The 17,756-nt window shown below is 41.1% G+C and overlaps 3 protein-coding genes across 3 annotated transcripts in view; all 3 read right to left on the reverse strand.

Moving 5' to 3' along the window:
- klhl24a (kelch-like family member 24a) overlaps positions 1–7,771 on the reverse strand; it is a 33,038-nt gene extending 25,267 nt beyond the window's left edge. Inside the window, exons 1-3 of the mRNA XM_080034731.1 lie at positions 7,594–7,771; positions 5,787–5,888; positions 4,843–5,687 (exon numbers count right to left, since the gene is read on the reverse strand). Coding sequence (XP_079890857.1) covers positions 4,843–5,687; positions 5,787–5,861 — 920 coding nt within the window. The 5' untranslated portion in view covers positions 5,862–5,888; positions 7,594–7,771. The remainder of the gene's footprint in view (positions 1–4,842; positions 5,688–5,786; positions 5,889–7,593) is intronic.
- A 2,547-nt stretch (positions 7,772–10,318) lies between these two features.
- On the reverse strand, positions 10,319–11,278 carry LOC307255392 (putative G-protein coupled receptor 148; the record flags this gene model as incomplete). Its single annotated transcript, XM_080034075.1, has 1 exon — positions 10,319–11,278. The coding sequence occupies one exon, from the start codon at positions 11,276–11,278 to the stop codon at positions 10,319–10,321; it is 960 nt and encodes a 319-aa protein (XP_079890201.1).
- Positions 11,279–13,348: 2,070 nt separating this feature from the next.
- On the reverse strand, positions 13,349–15,608 carry mterf4 (mitochondrial transcription termination factor 4; the record flags this gene model as incomplete). The annotated part of the gene is made up of 4 exons (XM_080034076.1): positions 15,566–15,608; positions 14,789–15,233; positions 14,489–14,673; positions 13,349–13,747 (listed from the first exon to the last, which is right to left on the reverse strand). The coding sequence occupies exons 1-4, from the start codon at positions 15,590–15,592 to the stop codon at positions 13,349–13,351; spliced, it is 1,056 nt and encodes a 351-aa protein (XP_079890202.1). The 5' UTR covers positions 15,593–15,608.
- Between the last annotated feature and the right edge of the window lie 2,148 nt (positions 15,609–17,756).

A 17,756-nucleotide genomic window follows, 5' to 3' on the forward strand; every position in this document is an offset into this window, starting at 1 on the left:
TGATCACTAATAACAATTATAATAACTGTATAACGTCAGACAATTTTAAGTTTAATACATGTAAAAATGTAAATTAATCTTGCACAGGAATATGGTTCTCACTGGATTGACATGTTGCAACACAAATAATTAATTAAACATTATGTTAAGTGTGATATGATGTGTGTATATACTGTATATATACACACACATTTAGCTTTAAGTGTAAGTTAAACATTCCTGCACAATATTTAAGCTTATAAGGAGACTTTGGCTGACACAGTTATCATTGTGGATACATTAGTATCCATACTCTATGTTACACAATAAAATAAGAAAATGGGTTACATGTGCTTCTTTATGCTTTGAACCATAGGTACTTGACTTCCCAGAAAAGGAAATAAGAGTTTATGACTCTCTTCAGATGTATACCACAATACAGGCTGACGACATGGCACTTTTGAGGTTTAATATTATTACACTCAATTCAGACAATGTGTTTTAAAACATTTACAATATTGAGTTAATGGACAATATTCAATTATTGTCATAGAAAAATGACTCCTATCGATTCTTTTAAAGAAATGTTTTCAGGAACCAGGGAGGACTCCAGGGATGGGAAGTCAGGTTCCCAAAACAGTGGATCCAGACAGACTTCGATAACTGTGGCATTTTTGTGTGCTCAGTAAGTAAATTTGTAAAACTGTAGTATAAACTTTCACTACTTACACACAATAAGAAAAATAAATAACTGCTTCTTATGTGACTATTATGTTATTACCCCCCAAAAAGGCAGCAGAGAATGAGATAGTAAAACGGGAGGTCAGCAGGGAACCTTTGACCATCGATGATTGTGGGATTCTGAGGAGACACCACTCATCGAAGATGATTAAAGGAGTGAATGTTGAGGTCAGCCTTATCAAACTTTTTGCATAGATAATTTTGAATCAGTAAATTCAGACATAGTAATGTTATGTTTTTCATCATCGTAGAACTTCCGTCTCACAAAAGAAGACCCAGCAGCCTGCCCGCCACATTCACCATCGCCCTCTGTACTCCCAACCATCCCCCAAAAATAAAGCAGTTCCTCATTCCACAAGTGAGCGCGCATGGATCCAGTGAAGGCCTAAATTGCACCGCTTCGATTGCAAATAAATTAAGAATTAAATGTGGATAATTTAATTCATAATTTTTTAATCAGGTTTATGGTTATTTTATTGTCCATTCTATAGGCCTACTTCTATTAAGATTTTTATTTTATTTTTTGTATAAGTGATAGTGCACATTAATAAACATGAGCACCAGAGTTCAACATGTATATAATTTCTCTGTGGTTTTTACTTAATTGTCTTACTGTAAAGCACTTTGTACTTTGTTTGATACGTGTTAAAACGGTTTCTGTTTTCCCCCTTTAGTTTTGTTGTTTAAGTGATTTTCATGTTAGTACTGCTTTTCCTACACTGTTAGTGTACCTTGAACGTGGCTGTGAAATGTGTCTGAAATGGAAAACTCTTTTGTTTCCATTCTCTCCTCCGCCGGACTGATATTGGAGTGTGCGTCCGTGATACAAAACCACACACATGTTCACATTCTCTCACTAAAGAGTTTAAACGGAAACCTGGGCTCCATCCTTTATTTCTTTCACCTGAACATTATTAGTGTTCTGATCGGACACTCAGTAGTGATTGTTGCCACACATTTGGATCCATCACATAGGCTATTCTATCTTACAACCCTCATTCTAACCTGCACACAAATCTGTTCACACAGTTCTTTATTCAATTGTTTCTGACTTATTTAATTTGCATTTTATTTTTCACACTTTTGACATTGTTAATTTATGTTTCCATCATGTAGGCCTATTGCCAATCATATATTTGTTGTTATCAAAATGATTCTGCAGCTGGATCACGAGTGCTATGCCAGTATGAACCGGCAAATACCACAGGATATGAGTGGCATGTCAGTGTAGAAATGGTTGAAACCATTATCAAAAGGTAAAAGCCATTTTATGGACCGGTAGAGACCTTTATCAAAAGGTAAACACCATTTTATGGACTGGTAGATACCATTATCAAAAGGTAAACACCATTTTATGGACCGGTAGATACCATTATCAAAAGGTAAAAGCCATTTTATGGACCGGTAAAGACCATTATCAAAAGGTAAAAGCCATTTTAAGGACCGGTAAAGACCTTTCGGAAACAGTACAGTCATTTTAAAGAATCAACCCGGGCGGGACGCGAACTCCGGTCCACTGTTCCATAAGACACTTTCTTACCGGCTGAGCTATAGGAGCCTTAGGTAAGAATGACACCCCCTGCTAGATATGTCAACCTGCCGCTGTACCCAACGCTAGGGCTAATTCTCTGTTATCAATTAGTCAAACCTGCTCAGGAGGCTATGCTAACTACCATCACCGGAGCAAGTCCGACTGTTTTATAAAGCATCTGTCATTTGAAAAGCAACAACAAACAGATCGCACATATCCTTACAACGGAAAGGACCAGAGACATGAATAAATCCATTTATTTACGGTGTTATGTTGTGATATAGCGCCAATAAAGACCAACCCTCATTCTAACCTGCACACAAATCTGTTCACACAGTTCTTTATTCAATTGTTTCTGACTTATTTAATTTGCATTTTATTTTTCACACTTTTGACATTGTTAATTTATGTTTCCATCATGTATTGCCAATCATATATTTGTTGTTATCAAAATGATTCTGCAGCTGGATCACGAGTGCTATGCCAGTATGAACCACAGGATATGAGTGGCATGTCAGTGTAGAAATGGTTGAGACCATTGGCAAAAGGTAAACACCATTTTATGGACTGGTAGAGACCTTTATCAAAAGGTAAACACCATTTTATGGACCGGTAGAAACCATTATCAAAAGGTAAAAGCCATTTTATGGACCGGTAGAGACCATTGTCAAAAGGTAAAAGCCATTTTAAGGACCGGTAAAGACCTTTCGGAAACAGTACTGTCATTTTAAAGAATTAACCCGGGCGGGACGCGAACTCCGATCTACTGTTCCATAAGACACTGTCTTACCGGCTGAGCTATAGGTGCCTTAGGTAACAATGTTACCCCTGCTAGATATATCAACCTGCCGCTGTACCCAACGCTATATAGGGCTGAATGAATGAATGATTTGAATGAATGATTTTATTTGACCATTTTGATATTAAAACATGAACAGCATTCTGTCACACATTAAAATACATAAAATAGCCAGGGATAGACACAAAAAAGCCCGAAGGCTTAAAGGCTAATTCTCTGTCATCGATTAGTCAAACCTGCTCAGGAGGCTATGCTAACTACCGTCACCGGAGCAAGTCCGACTGTTTTATAAAGCATCTGTCATTTGAAAAGCAACAACAAACAGATCGCACATATCCTTACAACGGAAAGGACCAGAGACATGAATAAATCTATTTATTTACGGTGTTATGTTGTGATATAGTGTCAATAACGACCAACTATATTTAGCTTTACCTGCCTCTGCCGTAAAGGCAATACCTGTCGTGAAATTATAGGGGGGAGGCGGGTCGCAGAATACCACTTTTGGACTGGCATTTACCGTTACTGAACGGCTCAAGCCATGGTATGGCAGTGGTCGCCGTGACACTGGCCAAATGCCGGAAAACGATCTCGGTGTCTCTCAAAATTAATTTGATTCTAGAAGCTTCTTAAGAGAAAAAAGGCCCCAGGTGCAGACACAGAGAGAGGGGGAATCCATGCATCTGTTTTGAGCAGAAGCAGATTTGGCTCTCAGCCCAAACGAAGCAGACAGTTTGGGGACTAATTGCCTGATCTGCCTGGATACTGACACAATACACCTGAAGTACACATCACACAGCCTTAAAACTGCCAACTGTTCAACGCCACTGTTCACACACAGCAGGACTAACACGTGACGGCAGCTGTACTGTTGTCTGTTGTACAGCAGGCTACCATATGGTCTGTGTTGTATCTCATTCATAAGGTTTCAGTCAGTGCCAACCATTGTCATTTATCTTACTCTACATCCAACTGGACACTCTCCAAAGAAAAAAAAAACAAAAAGAAAAAAAACCTAGAAAGAAGAAAGAGACCATTTGGTAAATAGGTAAGGAAACAGGTGGAGGCATTAAAACTCAAACACATCAGCACGGTGAGTTACACTGCTGGTATGATAACAAGACTCAACATTGCATGATTGCCGTGTCTTGCACCACATCATTTCTTTATTGTCTTTCCAGCCAACCAGTCTATGTATGAACATGCCCTGCCTCCCTCATTATCATTTCCATTTCAAACAGGGTTTCAAAACACAGCTCACTCAATGACACACTTGTCTGTGTGTAGCACAACAACAGCACCCCTCCCCCATCTCTCTCTCGCTCTCACTCTCTCACACACACACACACACACACACACACACATACAACAACAATCACAAGAGAACGAAGTTCATGTGCAGGTTGTAACCCCTAGCTATACAATGCGGAACAAAACATTGATAAACTGCTTAAAAATACATGTTTTATTATGTCCTGTGTCACCGCAGTGGAATAGGCATTTCAAGACAAGACGAAAAGGTGGTCAGAAAAGACCAAACTAAATCTATTTTCTTTTACAATACCAAACAACCGGTTCACAACAAAGCAAAGATTACAATCAGTCATCATTAATCTGACTGCAGCACACCATATTACTTTAAGAATTTCTTCTGAATAACAAGACCTGCTAATTCCGCAAGCCAGAAATGTCGTGACTGATAAACTAGCGTCTCCTTCCCTGTTGCAGGTAACATCTTGGTTAGATTATCTGAGGTCATGAATCATAACTAGATAGTCAACATTCTATTCACCTGCGTGGACGAGTTCTGGGTGACATCATTTCATTTCCAAGCACGTGGTAGCGTCTGGCCTCGTGGAGAAGCTGGTAGCACTCTGGAGCGTTCTGGATGATCTGGTCTCCTTCCACCGTTTGGACAAAGTAGTTGGGGTGCAGCAGGGGCAGGCGCACATGGTGCAGAATGGCCTTCAGCATGGGCTTTCTGTTCTCCACATTGCTGTACACCCAGCGCATCACAGACTCAAACACCAGCTCCTCCTTACCGGTGGCCAGCTCGTCACTGTCGATGTACTCCTCCAGCTCCTCCTTGCGCAGGTCCAGGAACTCCTCGTGCTGGGCCACGTCTGTGAAGTTGGCCAGAGCGTAGGCGCGGCAGCGGCTGGCCAGCTGCTTCAGGGAATGGGCGTCTGCGAAGCGCTGGATGCCCAGGCAGTTGCACGGGTCCAGCTGGTCCTCCAGGAACTTGGCACAGGCATCGCGCAGTGTGGCGATCTGGAAGAGGCTGGAGGTCTCAAAGAGGAACTGAACGTTGTCGGTGGTGATCTTGGCGCGACCGGTGTAAACGTAGTTGAGGAAGGAGTCCATGGCCTCGGCCAGGATGCCGTTGATCTCCACCAGCATCTCGCGGCTCTCCCGGTGGTCGTTGCAGAACATGGCTCTGAAGTAGGAGGAGCAGGCGGAGAGCACGGCGCGATGGCAGGGGAACTCACGGCCCTGCACGCTGATCACCACGTCTGTGAACAGGCGGCAGTCGCGAAACTCATTGAACACCTGCAGGATGGCCTCTGAGTGGGACGAACCAGAGGAGAAGTCCAAGACCTCCTGGCTGGCTAAAGTTTTGGCGTCCACCTCAAACACCTGAGGGGATAACAATATGTACAAAGATTTGTAAAATGCACGACTTAAATCAGTTGTAAGATATAAAACATAAAAAAATACCGGTTTGTTTGGCTGTACCTTGCGTTTGACAGCTGGGGAGTCCCTGATCCCAGGGTCCTCCCTGTTCATCCTTCTGCCCAGGATCAACACCATGGCTGACACCTTTAACTTGGACCTGACCTTAAAGATGACCAGAGGATGTGGAGCAGGTATTAAATAAAGTAACCTTTAAAAAAAATCAGTCTTGATTTCAATTTCACTGCTATCAGATGTGGTAGGAGGGGATAGTCAAAATGAGGTCATACATTCAGAAATAGCAACCTAATCGGATAACTGTACAAATTGAGAACATTCACCACGGGCAAACAAAGCACTCAAAGAGCACAAAGCATGTGTACAGCAGTTGGATAAAACATGTGACTCCCACAAACAATTTCCCCAAGCCCATGGGGTAAAAAAAACAGCATCTTGCATCACTGTTTAAGAAAACTGGTTTCAGGAATGAAATCTGAGGAGAGGCACACAAATCTTCATGTCAGTTTCTTTGCTAAGTGCTAAGAAACAGTTGTGCCCTGCGGCACAATGAACTGCGTGAGACGGAAGCCGACAAAGAGGCACATGCAGAAGAGGGGGTTGAGCAACGGTTGGACAGGCAATCTACATGTCAGTCAGGTTTGTTTTGAAAAAGCGTGGGGGCAGGGATGTGATCAGATCAGACACAACATAATTATTGTTTGATTAACAGGCGCAGAGTCAGCGCTACTGATAACATTGAATGCTCTGTCCTGATCCAGTTAAACCTGTAGTCTCATTTGCCTCTTTCAGAAAAAAGTACCCTATAGCAAACATCCAAGGTGAAGCATGAATTATGCTTTGTTCCCATCCACAAAGCAAAACATAAAAAGCCATAACATTAAGCTCTCTTATCTATGGCCATATGGCCTCTGTTAGAGCAGGCAGCAGGTCTGCTCTTTGCTCCTGTGAGGTCATCAGGAGCGTGTCTATGTTCCCACAGCCCGATAGTCCTACATTTCTAATCTAATCTAACTATATAATAGAGAACAGTATGTGTGTGTTGGTCTCACTCATATTATAACCTCCCCCTGTCCCCTAACCCTAACCACCCAGCTTTGATGCCAGAACATAAGACCAATTTCAGGAACATAGGGATGACCCCAGGTCATTAGTATCTTGAGGTTATTTTTAACTTTGGCCCAGCGCCAGCAGACTCAACCTGTTCACGTGCTTAATTTGCCAACAGCAGCAGCAGCACCACCTTGAAGTAATCTAGACTAGAGGACAGGTTTAGCCCTATATATGGTTTAGCCAGAGGAGGCTGACTCATGATAAATTACCCGATGAGGAGGAAAACAATAAACTAACTAGCAATAGCTTAAAATAGGCTAATACAAATAGAAAGAATAGCAAAAAAAAAATAGTATAGAGCGAATTGTAGTCTATTGTTATGCTTAATTATCTTGTTTTATATTATCCACCAGAAACAAATAACCAACAATTTAAAAAGGACATAACACAATAATAAACCCACATAGGCCAAATATATATTTTTTTTTGCAATTTACAGTGACATGTGGTAATATATGTCAATATTTAAGTAATGTTTACAGATAATTAAATGTCAGTCTGTTATGTAGCCTTTACGAGATGGTAGCTTAACTTTTTAGGCAGACACACCGTGGGCTTCGCTTCATCAGACAAAGACTTACCTCGCGCCGACCGTTAGCTACGTACGATTAAAAAATTATAGCGGAGCCTTTTGCTTCACTCAAAATATATTGTGACATATTCAAATGGAAATCGATAATTCCAAAGTCAGTACTCACAAACTCAAACAACACCTTAAGTTATAGATAAAAGTTGTTACCTTATGCAGTAGTTTTCCAGAAGACGCTTCTGCTTCAGTTAGAAGTGGATGAGAAACAAAACAAAAAAAAGTATGGTGGAAATCTGCTCCCTATAAATGTTTAATAATATCCTTTAATATCTGCCGTCTGACAGTTATGGCAAACAAAGTAGGCTGTTGTACAGCCAGGACATTTTGATTTTGGGTTGGTGACAAAAACAAAGAGCTCTAACTAGCTAACAGTAAACAAAGAACTTATATATACTTGTCTGGCGGAGAAAAAAAAGGAAAAAGAAGAAAATCCGTCCCACTCAGATGGTGCTGCTGCTGCATCATGGGAGATGAGTTCTATTGAACGTGTTGTCGCAGCCTTTTAGCTATGAGGAACAACACTTCCCAAGCGCCTCTAGTTCTCCACGTGGCTGTCCTTTGTTTGCAAACAAACCCAACTTTTGATGGAGAGAAAAAGTTCATAACAAGGGAAGGGGGTTGAGCAACACAGGGCAAAACAACACCAACGTCATGGCGTCACCTGTATCGACGTTTGGAGGATTAGCAAGACAGTATTAATCATAGAGGATGTAAGCAAACATCGTTAAATAGCCTACACTTTATGAAATGTTGCATACAAAATACCAGTCGTGTGTTACGTAGGCTAGTTTATGAAGCCTATAGAAATATAATGGAAAACAAAAACGTAAGCCATACGCATGTGTCTCACAAACTGAAGCTATGACGTGAACCTGTGGACACGTGAAAACGGGATGGAACACAACACAGCATGGATCATGCTGCGCTTGTTTTCAGGTGAGCAGGAAGGAGGAGTTAGTGAGAACAAAGGATGTCACAACTTCCTAGTCTGTTGCAAAACACTTCTGAGAGCTCCGAACCGAGTTCCCTGGAAGGCTCCGCGATGATCTTATCAATGACCCAGTTTACATAGTTTTGAACAGTGTGTTGTGCACAGCAGTAGGCCTACTGGGGGGAATATACCCTTTAAACAGAATTCAGCTGTTAGTTTTTGCCAGTGTACTTCAATATGTAGGCCTATTAACATAAAACCATGTTGTGCCTTTGTCCTTCCACACATTGAGTAGCCTACTGTATACATGCATCTTCAGACGAAAGATGAGGAATGGTGCCAGTCATCATAGGTCTGTAAAGTATTGTAGCCTACAGTAAACAGGCTTTTGACACCATCAGTAGTGCACACTGGACCATCTCCAGGTTGAGACACTGGACAGCCCCCTGCAACTCAATGAACAACCTTGGGGACAGGACCAAAAAGGCTAAGGTCAGGAACAGGTGAGCATACTGCACAGGAAAGGCTGTTTTGGCCTCCAGCCACCTGCTGTTCACCAGAACTCTTAATCTGAGAGCATGACGAATAATCTAATGTTAAGCATCACTGCCAAGGGCAAACAGGTCCATGGAAAAACAGGAAAATCAGTCAATACAGAAATAAGTCAGGCATTATTAGAGATGTGTAATTGGCCTACAGTGCCATGTAAATTGAGGGGGGGGGAAAGCAAATGTGATTTTCGTGCATATCTGATCCATCTGAGCATGAAGTCTGGCTACGAGCACCAGCAGCAGACAATTAGATCACGTTTGTGTAGGTAGCATGGCCCAGTCGATTGATGGTGAGCAGAAAAAAAAACACCTACATTTGCTGTAGGGAAGTGCAGAAGACAGACAAATGTGTCCCTCTGCTGTTGAGTTGTTGTACACGTAACAGATGGCGCACAGCAGAGACAGAAATACAACCCGGTAGTCAGGATGTCTGACTCATCGCTAACCACCACACCTTCCCTAAATGAAGGAAAGTGCTTTTTTTCTCTCCTTTAGTGCCTTAAATTGCCAAGTCAGTCAGACATTTGTTAATGATCTTCTTGGACATCCAGTTTTAGACAAACAGGGCTTGGAGGGTAAACAGAGTTAAGTGCTTTGTAACTGTGGTTATAAAACTAAGTGTTGGGTTCTACATGGCTTTTACATCGCATACTCATGATAAAATACATATTTGGGTTACAACATTTATTTAAAAAAAGGATTAAAGATGTCTCAATATTGAAACATAAACTTGGATAGCAAGGGAGTTCAGAATATTCTCAACTGGATCCACACAGCTATACCAAAGTCAGATCGGAAAAACAATCAACCAACACAAGTAGCCTAAGTGCATTTAGCACACAAAACACAAAAGAGCTACAGTTACATATTATTTAGAACAAGAAAAATCAAAGGAGGGGTGGCTGAGAAGGGGATTCAAACACTATATGGTGTAGCTACCACCACTGACATGTCATCAGTATTATTTCTGGGAATTTTGGGTTTTAATGAGCGAAAGAGGACAAGTTAATGTTTAACATTCACACATGAATTACACATGGTGTTTCAGAGTCATTATTCTTACATTTGACTGCTGTAGTCAAGACAAACAGGATCAAATAAAGGCAGTGTTTCTCTTCTGGTATTACATTATTGGCATTGTGAACAGTGTTTTGAAACAGCATTTTTCAAATGGATATAGGCTAGAAAATGTATATAAAACAGATGCTTCTTGGTGGATAGTCAAAATGGTAAACTCTTAAGGTGGTGGTTTCGCTCTTGGAATTTTGACCGCCCTTGCAGTTAAACCATCATTTGTTGCAGGGCAAATGACAAAACATGTCAAATATGTATCACAATAAATTCCATCAGAGAAATACAGGAGGTACGAATAACGGACCGTTTGTAATTGTCTTTATGTAACTATGACCTGGCTTAGTCTTCTGTGTTGGTGCAGCAGTTGCATCAGAGTATCCGAGATCTCCCTGTACCTCAGCCCGTACAGGTATGGAGCAAAGGCCCTGGGCAGCACCATGAACACACACATGTTGAGGGTGCTGATCCACACACGCACATCCTGACTTATGTCGTTCCTATGGAACAGGACGAGCTCCAGGGTGAAGACGAAGCCGGGGGTAAAGTAGAGCAGGAGAAGAACCCCATGGGCCAGCAGCGTAACTCGGGCCCTGGAGTAGCGGTTCTGCCAGATGCCCTGGGTCTTTGTTACCATGTACAGGCGAATGTAGCAGTAGCAAATGAGTACGGTGCAGATGAGCGCCACCACAAAGAAGTAAATATGGATCTTGGATGTGTCCTCGATCTGGATGAAGCCAAGGGAGATAAGGACTAGACAAATGGCCACCTTCTCGTGGGGATTTACACTCTGCACCTCCATGGTGATCACCAAGGTGAAAGGGTATATGGCTGCCAGCGCCCACACCCCCAACAGTATGCGGTGTGTGCGGGCAGGCGGGAGAATATCGTGGTAGTGGAGGGGCCAGCGGACTGCAGCATAGGTGTCGACCACCATGAAGGTGATTGTGAGGATGGCGCAGCAGTAGGAGGTGACTGTGACGGCCGTGAGCAGCTCGCAGACCAGCCAAGGCATCTGAACTCTGGCAGCGTTACAGAACAGAGTGACCAGGTTGAGGATGAGGAAGAGGATGTCTGCCATCAAGGTGTTAGCCACTAGCAGGTAGCGCGTCTCCTGGCGTAGGGCACGGGACAAGAAAATGCACGTCAGCAGCACAGGGTTGGCAAGCAGGGTGGCCAGAGTGAAGACCGTAGTGGGGATGAAAAAAAGTTCCAGGTGCCAACTCTGCAGGCTCTCCACCCATTCCTGTGTGAGGTTTGAAATGAGTATCGATGAAGACATTTAGTCTTTTTGAGGAGACAGGAACAGGAGACACGGTTGTTTGGACTGAGGTGTTTTTATGGTGCTACCAGTACTTCCTCCAGTAGCTCCCTGATAATGAAAACAGCATACATTTATTGCAGCAATTAGAGTGGACCACATTCAAAGTATGTGCATGTCGACGCATACAAACACGCAATCTGGAGTTTGACGGACTGTAAGAGAGAGTATTTCATTTCATTTCATTTTTTGAGTCATGGGTTTCCACATGAAAAAGCTAAGTGTACAAAAAGCAGTAACCCTCAGAACTTTTGTCGACAGCCTGTCTCTATATTAGTTTATTATCCATGATCTTGTTTGTATTGCAGGGTGAACAAACCTCTGACTAACATGCAAAAACACATTTTAATTGTACTTTTTTGAACGACTTAGCTAAATGAGAAGCCAACATCAAAGTTCAAATATTATCAAGATACAGAAATTGACACTAATGAAAGTGTAAAAGCTGGCGTGGAAAATAATAAACTCGATTTAATGAACATTAGCAAATATAAATGTAACATATTGCATAACGGAAAAAAATAACATCGACGGACTTTAGTTGCTGTTTGAATGAAATAAGGTTTTTTTTTAAAATCTTAATAGGCCAACATGTACATTTTTAGACACTTGCTGGTGGGAAACTAGTATTTAATGATTCACATGACGAATAATACAAAAAATTATTGTCGTGAGCCCGCAAAAAAAATGCTCATACACTTAAATAATCATCTGCTTCAGTTCAAACTTTGTGCTGGCACTTCTATTGACAAATTATTGATTAGTTTTCCTACCTGATGTCCAGAGCAGGAAAACCTCTGTGTCGCACCTCCATTAGGCGTCAGTCTTCTATAAATCAATGGGTGCCTTGTGCGAATGCATTCATCCGCTGGCCTTATCTGACGCACACTTTGTTGACTCACACAGATGAAATTGAGATGGAGAGAGGTACAGCCACTTGTCCCTCACATAGTAACAGGGTGGAGCTTTCATCCTCCTCGCTGCTCCTTACGCTGTGGCTCATTCTATGACTCCTATCTGCTCATAAAAGCTTATTTGGAAACACACCTAGATTCCATTGATTAGATTCCAATTTCCCTATCAAAATATACAGGCAAGCTTTTGGATGCGTTTGCCTTTGTGATTATTTGTGTATTTTACTTGTAAATTAGGGTGATTTATGACAAAAAAATAAGCAGTGACAGATTCAAAATAACTGTACAAATCAAATGAGGTTATCCAACAAGGTCTATATTCATGGTTTGGATGTCAGCCCATCAGCAAGGATTTCCATAATGTTTGGATGGTATCCCAAACATAAAACAGGTGCTCTGTTGTCTATTCTTATTGTATTTATGTTTTGCATAGGAGACCATCTAGCCTACAGTATTTGAATTTAGATTACAGTTCCAAACTGTATTTCTTTGTATGTGGGAGGAATTGGACATTTTAGAAAAGTCTTTCTAATCACCAGTATTTCAATTTAGCTATAGTTTTTAACTTTGAGGGTCACAATAGAGGTGCTGCACCTGACAGGAGTAATGGTTTGTGAGTCTAACTTGATGCTGAGTCAGTGTTGGAGGGCTCGTAATTGTCATTGGATTGGAACACTTAATGCGGTGGACCCTCTTCGAGCAATCAGAGGGAGGGTGGCTAAAGTCAGGGTGAAGGGGCTGGATTTAAATTGGGCCCTAGAGTCATCATCTATCAGCCCAAACTCAATTTAATGTCATCATACTCTACCTCCCGAAGCGGCCTCTTAGATAAACACAGAAATCTACTAAACCAGGAGGAGGGGGGGGGGGGGGGGGGGTCACTCAGTCCAATCTGTTACCATCATGAGTATATTCAAGAGAGGACAACCTATGGTAACCACGACGACACAATGTATCCATGTGTGTTTAAGATAATGATGTTCTAGAACACGTAATAACGAACCTGAGATGACACGGTTCAAAGGAAACCCTTTTATTGGTCATCATAAGATAATGTCACTTTCTTGACACATGTCATTTCCTCTTTTAAATTATTTTCAGTTCTCCTACCCGGCTGTCATTTCTTTCTCCTCTTCTGGTATCCAACTTTCCCTCCGCCCTCATCGTCTTCATCATCCTCCTCTTCATCATCATAATCAGCATCACTGTCAGCTGTAATACTGCCCTGCTGCCTCTCCTGTTGCTGCCATTCTCTTGCCATTAGTCTCTTAAATACGCCATACTCTTCCACTGACGCCTCCTGGGCCACGTGTGTGAGGAAAGTGTCCTGGTCAACGCCGAGGATGCCTTCCAGTTTGGGGTTGAGGATGATGGTCTGTCCCTTCTTGTCCGGGGTCTGGTACAGGCCCCTGCGTTCCAGGAAACAGTGTCGGTCACGCACCTCGTCCAGATCGAAGCGGAACAACCTGGACTTCACCATCTCCGCCTGTTTGACCCCCATCCGGAAGTAGACGTACTGGGTGTGTGGACAGATGAGTTCATTAATACACATTGTCACTAAGAACAATCACAATCAAAATGAGTTGGGAATGACATAAAGCACTAAACCCCATATAACAACTCACGAGACGAGCGGTCACATCAATACAATGCACTAAATGTACAACAGGAGAGTAACAAGTACCTCACCTGTTATGTTTAGCTGTCAGGCAAAAATCAAATTATTGTCTAAATGTAACTTTCTAATGCCATCCATCTTGACATATATGACATATTGTGTGCTTTGGCATCTACTTTGAAATAGGCTGCAGCCTATGTGAAGAAGAGTTTGCTTTGACAACTACTGTGGCCTTATGATGTAATGTTTAATTATGTTTTGAGGAAGTGCATAGATCAGTCTACCATGAGCACTTTACAATGGGCCCGTGTCTACAGGGCAAGTTCAATTGTATTTGCGTCGCGACTGAGTATTTACGATGTGATAATTTGAATGTATCGATTGATCATCTATTCATAAAATGTCTAACATTTAAGAAAAAATATGGTCCACTACAAATTGTCAGAGCCAATGGTTGGATCTTCAAATTGCTTGTTTGCTTTAAGTGACTTTGCTGTCTGATGAATTAATTGTTGTCTTGCAAAATTATTTTGACTTACAAATCATTTCATTGACTCATATTTATTTTATGTCTTGTAAGAAAGTGTATAAAACATTATTTCATGTGTGGTTCCTTTCTGCCTTGGTTTCAATACTGACCTGGAACTTGTACTCCAGCTCTTCCATATTCTCCAGTACCACGGCCGGACTGTCTCTGAGGATGTCTGTGACCTGCTGGCTGGTAAACAGGAACTTCTCTCTGAAGAACACCAGCGCGTTTTTGATTGTCTTAACCTGGACAGTCAGGATCTGGGGATAATGGGCCACCACTCTCTGCAGACTGCCTGAAGGACAATATAAGGGAAAAAAACACACTTAGAACCACATTTATATTGAATACTCTGAGCTTGATGTTCATCCACTTCAGTAAATGCCTTGAACAAAATGTTGCAATCTCACCTTCGACCAAACCTAGTTTCCGCAGGTTTGCTATGCGCTGCTGCAGCTGGGACTCCTTGACTGTGTAAAGCTCGGGACATTTCTCCAGCAGTTTCAGCACGCTGGAAGGATTGAGGCCCAAGACGAACAGGGCTGTGAGCGTCGACAGAGCGTGCTTGGCAACGCTTCTTCCTTTGACCTTGGCCACAGTATCGTAGATCTGCTCTGCCTGGGTGTCTGTGAATCCCATATCGAGCAAAGAGTGCAGGGACAGTTCTGGGACCGGCTTCCCCAATAGAGGGCCGAGTCCATGGTTGTCTTGTGTTGACTGCAGCGTATTCCGGCTGCTGGAGGAGGAGCAGAGCGTGTTGCACCCGATGCATAGAGGCCGGAGGCGGAGGTGTCTCCCGGACTGAACTGGACTGAATATAGAGTAGGTGGCATTTCTCACAGTCCACCCAAGAACCTGTGGATATAAAACATTGACAGCCGTTACGTCTGTTTTCATTTATGTTGTTGAACTATAGCCTACTGTTTAGTCAGAAAGAACAGGAGACTGTTATAGCTGTGGAGAAATCACATAAGAGATGTTAACAGAGTGTATGCTAATAAAAACAAGCGGTGATATCATTAGCCTATTTTTTTTTAGCAAACATGAAGGTTATAGCGGAGGTTTGTGGGCGGTCAGGAGTTGTTATGTTATGATTGAAGTATGTGCCACATTCAATTAAACATTTTATAACGTATTGGTTTGAAATAAAGCTGAAGAAATACTAAAATTGCCATGTTTTGAATCACCTTACTCGCAGCGATTCGGGTACCCATGCTTGTCCGTCGTAAATTTACTTCCGTCTTTCAGCGTCAACACGGCGTAGAAGAGAAAGGTTCCGCTATGATTGTTCCAACTTTTTTGTATCGCTAGTAATGCAATAAGAAAAAAATCGTTTGTTTGAATGACTACTCTTTAGATTGATACTAATCATAGCGGGTTTTTTTAATCAAAGAGGAGACCAGAAGTTTAAATGCTTATTAATACAAATGTGTGGGTTCCTGAGTACTCTTTAAGCAGACCACTGTGCACCTGACAGTGTCTACCCGGAATGGTGACTTGGGACCATTATACTATCTATTCTATCTATGCTTGGGACAAAGCAAACCGATAAAGATGGTTAATTGGTTTTAATATGAGTGTTTTATTTAAGAGAAGCTAAATCTGCCTGTATCGTTGGCTGAGCAACACCCAAAAAATATTTAAAATTATACTACAAATCTTAAAGGTCACATATTATGCTAAATGCACTTTTTAAATGTGTTCTAACATATCCATGGGTCCACAGTGTGCCTAGAGACTGCCAAAATATTTTTAAAAATAACACTCTCCTTTTCTCACAATCCCCCTTTCTGAAACCACCACCCCTCCCCCACCCAATATACTCCAGTCAGAATTTTCCCCTTTTCTGACCTCACAAACTGGAAAGCCAGAAGCTTCCACTGTGCAGCCCACACCCCTAGTTCTTATTGGTCCACGGCCCTGACAGACAGAGGGCGAGGCGTATCTGGCTTCGCTTCCGGACAGGGGGCGGGGGCAGCGCAAAGATTGTATATTTACGAGGGGAGCTGCAGCTCTTTTTAAAAAATAGGCCATTGTGAGATTAGCTGAACTTCAGCATAGTACAATAAATTATCTGAAAGTTTTTTTCAGCAAACAATTAAAGAAAAACGTATTAGTGACCACTAAGACCATATAATATGGTGTATAATAGTACCGAAAAGTGTATAATATGGGAGCTTTAAAACCAATATAATTTTTATGTGACTATACCTCTATTTTCAATTGAAGAAAATTACTGATTGGCAAGTGATTTTACATAGTATTGCAAATACATGTATGCTTGCATTAAGAATAAACAAATTCAAATACATTAACTATGCTTTCTCAGCAAATACTTTATTCAGTTGTAATTGACAGGTAATTACTAATTAGTTATGCTGAACAATATCTTTAAAAATTGAAAAGGTTTGTGGTAAAATCATTTTAATATATAAAATAAATAGATAAAATAATGTAAATATACTTACAATGGTAACACTTTACAATAAGGAACACAAAATTGTAGTAGCTACTACATACCTACTACATAGATATGTGTTACCTACTACATAGGGTTTTTTTATGCTACCTATGTGTTAGGTAGCACAAAAAAAAACCCTATGTGTTAGGTAGCACAAAAAAAACCTATGTAGTAGGTAACACAAAAAAAAAACCCTATGTAGTAGGTAACACAAAAAAAACCCTATGTGTTAGGTAGCACAAAAAAAAACCTGTGTTAGGTAGCACAAAAAAAACCTAACACATAAGGTTTTTTTTTGTGCTACCTAACACATAGGTTTTTTTTTGTGTGCTACCTATGTGTTAGGTAGCACAAAAAAACCTATGTAGTAGGTAACACAAAAAAAAACCCTATGTAGTAGGTAACACAAAAAAAAAACCCCTATGTGTTAGGTAGCACAAAAAAAAACCTGTGTTAGGTAGCACAAAAAAAAACCTATGTAGTAGGTAACACAAAAAAAAAACCCTATGTAGTAGGTAGCACAAAAAAAAACCCTATGTAGTAGGTAACACAAAAAAAAACCTATGTAGTAGGTAACACATATCTATGTAGTAGGTATGTAGTAGCTACTACAATTTTGTGTACCTTAATTATTAAAACATTCAATATTAAAATCATTACCATAAAAACAGACAAGTATCAAAAAAAAGCTGGATCAATAAAACAGTTCCCTTCATCTTTGATCAAACTATATTGTGTGTGCAGTTTCTCTCGGTTGAAAACAAATCAAGGTTGTGGTCACTTGTCGGTTTTCATTAAACCCAATATGATTTAAACGTTTCAAAACTTCCCTAAATCAAAAGAATAAATAAAATACAGACTACATAGGGAAATACAGGAAAAGGAAAAAAACTGCTGGTAAATCATGATGCGTTTGT

Source organism: Ammodytes marinus (genome assembly GCF_949987685.1).
Source record: "Ammodytes marinus genome assembly, chromosome: 9".
NCBI lineage: Eukaryota > Metazoa > Chordata > Actinopteri > Uranoscopiformes > Ammodytidae > Ammodytes > Ammodytes marinus.